Source organism: Salvelinus namaycush, chromosome 7 (assembly GCF_016432855.1).
Source record: "Salvelinus namaycush isolate Seneca chromosome 7, SaNama_1.0, whole genome shotgun sequence".
NCBI classification, from domain to species: Eukaryota; Metazoa; Chordata; class Actinopteri; order Salmoniformes; family Salmonidae; genus Salvelinus; species Salvelinus namaycush.
This window is the reverse complement of record NC_052313.1, coordinates 44,439,667-44,447,568: the sequence shown is the minus strand read 5'-3', so window position 1 is coordinate 44,447,568 and position 7,902 is coordinate 44,439,667. Positions and strand designations below refer to the sequence as shown.

The 7,902-nt window shown below is 43.0% G+C and overlaps 1 protein-coding gene across 1 annotated transcript; it reads left to right on the top strand.

Annotated features, from left to right (window-relative positions):
- Positions 1–1,845: 1,845 nt before the first annotated feature.
- LOC120050469 (four and a half LIM domains protein 2-like) lies at positions 1,846–7,898 on the top strand. Its single transcript, XM_038997058.1, has 5 exons — positions 1,846–2,001; positions 3,084–3,258; positions 5,707–5,876; positions 6,474–6,660; positions 7,747–7,898. Exons 1-5 carry the CDS (start codon positions 1,846–1,848, stop codon positions 7,896–7,898), a joined length of 840 nt encoding a protein of 279 aa, XP_038852986.1.
- The last annotated feature ends 4 nt before the right edge of the window (positions 7,899–7,902 follow it).

Genomic DNA, 7,902 nt, shown 5'->3' with positions numbered 1-7,902 from the left:
GAATGGAATGGCATCAAACCATGTGTTTGGAGTATTTTACACCATTCCACTCATTCCACTCCAGCCATTACCACAAGCCCGTCCTCCCCAATTAAGGTGCCACCAACCTCCTGTGGCGTCTACACCATAGAAATAGACTTACTAAAAAGTCCCCCGGACCTCAGACTGCCACAGATTGCCACAGACTGCCACAAACTGCCCCCTCAAAGTTCATTCTAACTCTATGATCTATGCAAGGCGTCTGGCTGTCTGTCCAGGACAGAGGGGGGACACAGTGGAACTCACTGGGGACCTCCTGCCCCACAAAGGATCATGAGCGGGATAACTAGGGGTTAGCCAGGGCTGAATGGGGAGACACAGCTGCGGGGCCCAGAGCAGACTTTGGCACAGCATGCCACCCCTTCTCTCTCCTCCATCTTTACAGGCTTGAGTCATCTTTCCACTGTATCCCAGAGCTACACATTGTGTTTTACTAGAATAGGCATACATTGTTGTGTATTGTTCTTACTGTACACCAGCTAGGATTTTTGGACCAAATACATGATATAAAATTCAACCGTATGAGTACACCTAGCATTTAAATAAGTATTCATTGATACAATTAGCGTTTCACCAGGCACAGATGTCAATTCAACGTATATTCCATGTTGGTTCAACGTCATTTCATTGAACCAGTGTGTGCCCAGTGGGAACTATTTACATTTCTGGCTGATTACAACATTCTACCACTTTAAATGTGAAGCTCTCAGCTGTGTCCTCAGCTGATGCGATAGCTCACCAAAGCAGCTGATTGCGTGACCAATTTACTCTCGCAGACTTCCTTCTCCAAGCTCTCATTGTGACTTGACTTTTGGTCCATTGATTGAATGTTACGAGAATGTTGTTCTCAGTTGTTCATAATACCCAAATTGAATTAATTACTCAGCCTGAAAGCCAGAATTTGTAAGAAACTGGTTGAAATGAATCAGGCGGAGGCCCAGCAACAATTGTCAGGAATGTTTATTTAGAGAGCTCTGACGTGCATATACAAAAACATTCCTTTTATACCTTCTCTTAAACTACGCACATACATACACACTATATTTGGATTATCCCCTGAAGTCTCACCACAGTTTATTACCACTCAGCTGACAGTTCCAGTCCCCCCCAGATACGGAAAACCTGGAGGGGCTCTCCCTGTCTTATCTTATCTCCACAGAGTTATAGCTGGGTCGGTTCAAACATAGGTTAAGGAGTCTCTTTGCTTTCTTTCGGCACACACATACATTTCTTTCTTCCCCAATGGTTATCATTTTTAATTACCCCTTGTCCATGCTACATAACCTCTAATCCTAATGGTTAAGTTTCTGGGTAGAATTATTTAATCATTTATCTTAAACCTTGATAAAATATTTTAACATTGAACCACAGAGATACTTTTATTTCAGCTACGTTAGTGCATTAGTAAGCCTTGTATGTCGTAGTCTAGTTCATTATGTCATTACATCACATTGACCTTGTGGTCTCATGGTTATTGAGATCAATCCACTATTAAATTACATCACATGTTGATCAAAATCAAATTTTACTGTGAAATGCTTACTTACAAGAACTTAACCAGCAATGCAATTTTAAGAAAATATAGTTAAGAAAATACTTACTAAATAAACTAAAGTAAAAAATAAAATACAAATATATTTAAAAAATGGAAGAATCATGAAACACTGAAACCAATTTTTCATTCAGGGGAAAAACTTCAATATAAGTCACATTTTCACTCAGTCTCCCATTGAAGAAACTGGGTGACTCTAAATGTTTATGTCCTCTTTTACAGGCAAGAGAGCAAAGGGAGAGATTTGATCCAAAATGGCGGAACGCTACGACTGCCATTACTGCAAGGAGTCCCTGTTTGGGAGGAAGTATGTGCTCAGGGAAGAGAACCCCTACTGTGTGAAGTGCTACGAGAACCTGTACTCTAACTCCTGTGAAGAGTGCAAGAAGTCCATTGGCTGCAGCAGCAGGGTAGGTGGTCCACTAAATGTGGTGGTGTACAGTAGAGTTTACCAGTACCCTAATTCGCTATACTGTGATAGGTTGTATTCCTTCCTACTAGTATTGACTTCATTTCTATTACCCAGGTGTTAAACAGAACTTGGAATTAGAACAGGAGTCGATGGAATTAAAACACAAATACCCCAGATAAATTTGATTTCCATTGATAATTTTTGTGTGATTTTGTAGTCAGCACATTCAACTATGTAAAGAAAAAAGTATTTAATAAGAATGTTTCATTCATTCAGATCTAGGATGTGTTATTTTAGTGTTCCCTTTATTTTTTTGAGCAGTGTAGTACACAATTTAAACACTTGCCCCCCAATCCCCCCTTCAATAATACACGTGTAAATATTGGACTATAAATAGTGCCTTCCTGATTTGTACTTATATAATGTTTATTCTATTCTTCTGCCATTTACTTTATGTTCATATTCCTATATTTTATTATTTCTTGTCGTTGTTGCATGAAGGAACCTGCAAGTAAGCATTTCGTTGGACAGTCAACACCACATGTATCACATACGACTAATAAAACGTGAAACTTGAAGCTTGTGGCTTCCTAGTTCGCATTCTTGCCTTGCGTTTTTTTCAGCAATTTGTGTCACTTTACATGATCATTAGTGTCACAGATGAGATGACTGTCACTCCCCCTGGATCGGCCTGGAGGGGGGCTCATCTGTGCCGAATGTCCCTGTCCCCTGTAGCAGCTAGCCAGTCATCCGTCCTAGGCCTCTTTCAGTTTATCTAACACATAGCTGTGAATACCACCCCTGCTCCCATCTCAGTCATCATTCAGTCATTCATCTAAATTGGTAGCTAATTAGGCACATGTTGTCACACATCCATTGTCACCACGCCTCCAGCAGATAGGAGTTGAGTTGAGGTCACTGCCATGGCAGACAACTAGAACACAGTGTGTGGTAATCTTAACAGACTGGTGGGCCTTAGATTCAGTCAAAACGCCGATGTCCATTATCCCAGAAAAGGAGGCAACGAGGTGAATGGAGACACACCTGAACCTGACTCTCTGTCCCATCCTCCTTCTTCAGGACCTGTCCTACAAGGACCGCCACTGGCATGACGACTGCTTCCACTGCTTCAAGTGTAGCCGATCCCTGGTGGACAAGCCCTTCTCCACCAAGGACGACCAGCTGCTCTGCACCGAGTGCTACTCCAACGAGTACTCCTCCAAGTGCCATGAGTGCAAGAAGACCATCATGCCAGGTAAGGAAATGTCTGGCCGGACAGAGAGGGGGGGAAGTCAGTGAATGGGCTTTCAGTTGGATTTGGCAAGTACACAATCTACTGGTACTGGTAAGGAAACTACTGAAGGAGAAAGAGTTGACAGATTTGCCAGACATCTAACAGAGTTGAGGTTTGAGTGGGATTTGGCTACTAGCAAGTCTATTTGGTGCAATCATGGATGCCAAGTTTCCACCTCCTAGGACCTGTGTTAGGAGTTTGTGTAATGAATGATGTCGTTGCAGCAGTCAAGCGGGACAGTGGATGGTCATAGTTTGGTGGAGCCAGCTCAAGTACCACTACTGGTATCATTATTCAATGTCTCACACTGGAAGATCAGTCCGTGTGTAACCTGATTTTCCTGTTTCTCTGATCTCAATTATATTATTATATCTACAGTTGAAGTCAGAAGTTTACATACACTTTGGTTGGAGTCATTAAAACTCGTTTTTCAACCACTCCACATAGTTCTTGTTAACAAACTATAGTTTTGGCAAGTAGGTTAGGACATCTACTTTGTGCATGATACAAATATTTTTTCCAACAATTGTTTATAGACAGATTATTTCACTTATAATTCACTGTATCACAATTCCAGTGGGTCGGAAGTTTACATACACTAAGTTGACTGTGCCTTTCAACAGCTTGGAAAATTCCAGAAAATTATGTCATGGCTTTAGAAGCTTCCGATAGGCTAATTGACATAGTTTGAGTCAATTGGAGGTGTACCTGTGGATGTATTTCAAGGCCTACCTTCAAACTCAGTGCCTCTTTGCTTGACATCATGGGAAAATCTAAAGAAATCAGCCAAGACCTAAAAACATTTTTTGTAGACCTCCACAAGTCTGGTTCATCCTTGGGAGCAATTTCCAAACGCCTGAAGGTACCATGTTCATCTGTACAAACAATAGTACGCAAGTATAAACACCATGGGACCACACAGCCGTTATAATACCGCTCAGGAAGGAGATGCGTTCTGTCTCCTAGAAATGAATGTACTTTAGTGTGAAAAGTGCAAATCAATCTCAGAACAACAGCAAAGGACCTTGTGAAGATGCTGGAGGAAACAGGTACAAAAGTATCTATATCCACAGTAAAACGAGTCCTATATCGACATAACCTGAAAGGACGCTCAGCAAGGAAGAAGGAAGAAGGAAGAAGTCACTGCTCCAAAACCGCCATAAAAAAGCCAGACTACTGTTTGCCACTGCACATGGGGACAAAGATCGTACTTTTTGGAGAAACGTCCTCTGGTCTGATGAAACAAAAATAGAACTGTTTGGCCATAATGACCATTGTTATGTTGAGGAAAAAGGTGGATGCTTGCAAGCCGAAGAACACCATCCCAACCGTGAAGCACGGGGGTGGCAGCATCATATTGTGGGGATGCTTTGCTGCAGGAGGGACTGGTACACTTCACAAAATAGATGGCATCATGAGGGAGGAAACTTATGTGGATATGTTGAAGAAACATCTCAAGACATCAGTCAGGAAGTTAAAGCTTGGTCGCAAATGGGTCTTCCAAATGGACAATGACCCCAAGCATACTTCCACATGTGGCAATTCCACATTGTGGCAAAATGGCTTAAGGACAACAAAGTCAAGGTATTGGAGTGGCCATCACAAAGCCCTGACCTCAATCCCATAAAAAATCTGTGGGCAGAACTGAAAAAGCGTGTGCGAGCAAGGAGGCCTACAAACCTGACTCAGTTACACCAGCTCTGTCAGGAGGAATGGGCCAAAACTCACCCAACTTATTGCGGGAAGCTTGTGGAAGGCTACCCGAAATGTGTGACCCACGTTAAACAATTTGAAGGCAACGCTACCAAATACTATTTGAGTGTATGTAAACTTCTGACCCACTGGGAATGTGATGAAAGAAATAAAAGCTGAAATAAATTATTCTCTCTACTATTATTCTGACATTTCACATTCTTAAAATAAAGTGGTGATCCTAACTGACCTAAGACAGGGAATTATTACTTGGATTAAATGTCAGGAATAGTGAAAAACTGAGTTTAAATGTATTTGGTGTATAAGGTGTATGCAAACTTCCGACTTCAACTGTATCTATCTCTCTCTATCTCTGTCTCTCTATCTCTATCTATCTATCTATCTCTCTCTCTGTGTGTCTCTCTCTCTCCTACTCTCTCTCTCTCTCTCTCTCTCGCTCTCTCTCTCTCTCACCTACTCTCTCTTTCTCTCTCTCTCTCTGTCTCTCTCTCGCACTCTCTCTCTCACTTCCCCTCTCTCTCTCTCTCTCTCTCTCTCTCTCTCTCTCTCTCTCTCTCTCTCTCTCACACTTCCTCTCTTTCTCTCTCACTCCCTCTCACTCCCTCTCTCTCTCCCCCTCTCCATCTCTCTGCTCTTCACCCTCCCTGCTTCCTCCCCTTTCTCTCTCTCCTTCTTTTTCTCCTCTCTCGTTTACAGGCTCCAAGAAGATGGAGCATAAAGGCAACAGCTGGCATGAGACCTGCTTCACTTGCCAGCACTGCCAGCAGCCAATCGGCACCAAGAACTTCATCCATAAGGACAACAGTAACTACTGCGTGCCCTGTTACGAGAAGCAGTTTGCCATGCAGTGTATCCAATGCAAGAAGGTAGTATATATATATATATATATATATATATATATATATATATATATATATATATATATTTACATTGAACCTTTTTTTAACTAGGCAAGTCAGTTAAGAACAAACTCTTATTTACAATGACGACCTACACCAGCCACACCCGGACGACTCTGGGCCAATTGTGCGCCGCCCTATGGGACTCCCAATCACAGCCTGTTGTGACAGTCTGGATTTGAAGCAGGGTGTCTGTAGTGACGCCTCTAGCACTGAGACATAGTGCCTTAGACTGCTGTGCCACTCGGGAGCCCTATATAACCCACTGGAGTGGGCTTAAATGGAGTGTACTGCATCCGATTGTATGCTTTTGGAGAGTTCTGTGTCAAAATGGATTGCTCCTCTCCAGATTCACATTTATTACCATTCTTTGTCAGCATTTAAAACGGATTCCTTGTGCACACAAAACAAAGCTTGTGATGAATTGAAGTTCACCTCAATTCAGTTGAACCTGCATTATGCAGTACTTCTTTTTCCCATGGCCAAATACCTTCACAGGTATAGATGTTACCTAATTATTGATTGGTGGTTGAGCTTGTCACTTCCTGTTTCTGTCTCCTGTAGCCAATCACCACAGGCGGGGTGACCTATCGCGATCAGCCGTGGCATAAGGACTGCTTCCTGTGCACGGGTTGTAAGCAGCAGCTGTCTGGCCAGCGGTTCACCTCTCGGGACGACTTGGCCTACTGCCTGAACTGCTTCTGCAACCTGTATGCCAAGAAGTGTGCCACCTGCACCACCCCTATCAGTGGTACGTATGATCACTCACATTGGCTCATCCTCGCACATAGTAGTCTCAGGAGCCAATTGTAACATCCACTTAAGTCAAATATTCACTTAGTCATGCATGGATGTCAATGGGAGACTAAGTGAAAGTTCAACATAAGTGGAAGTTAGGATTTACCCCTCTATACTTAGTTAACTATACACTGAGTGGACAAAACTTTAGGAACACCTGTTCTTTCCATGACAGACTGACCAGGTGAATCCAGGTGAAAGCTATGATCCCGTATTGGTGTCACCTGTTAAATCCACAATCAGTGTACCGGAAGGGGAGGAGACAAATTAAAGAAGGATTTTTAATCGTTGAGATATTGATTGTGTATGTGTGCCATTCAGAGGGTGAACGGGCAAGACTAAAGACTTAAGTGCCTTTTAACGGGGTATGGTAGTAGGTGCCAGTTGCACGGGTGTGAGTGTGTCATGAACTGCAACGCTGCTGGGGTTTTCACGCCCAACAGTTTCCTGTGTGTATCAAGAATGGTCCACCACCCAAAGGACATCCAGCCAACTTGACAGAACTATGGGAAGCATAGAGTCAACATAGGCCAACATCCACGTGGAATGCTTTCGACACCTTGCGGATTGAGGCTGTTCTGAGGGCAAAAGGGGGTGCAACTCAATATTAGAAAGGTTTTGTACACTCAGTGTATATTCATAAAGTGTCACTAGGACCAGGACTTTTTCCTTACCATGTGACAAAACAAAACCTGCCTGAAATACTCTGGTTCCTTATCCTTTCACTCCATACTCTCCACTTCTATTCACTCCTATTCAAAACATTCCGTAGTTACGACCCCAACTCAAGGTTCCTTACTTACAGTGAGGTTACATATTAACTAGTCAGGTGATCTATTTATCTGTTGTTATAGAGACATGGCACTCAGCTCATGGGTTTTGAATTCCTTCCAGAAAAATGTACTTACTCACTATCTATTAGAGTATTATTACTTTAGGATCCGGAGTAATTTATAAGGAAGTGCGCCGAACAGTGTTCCCACGCTCACATCTTTCTCCATCCCTCCCTCTCTGTGCCTGTCTTGTCTTGCTTGTGCAGGTCTGGGTGGCAGCAAGTACATCTCGTTTGAAGAGCGCCAGTGGCACAACAAGTGCTTCAACTGCAAGAAGTGCTCCATCTCCCTGGTGGGAAGGGGCTTTCTGACGGCCCGCGATGAGATCATGTGTCCCGAGTGTGGAAAAAACGTCTAAAAGC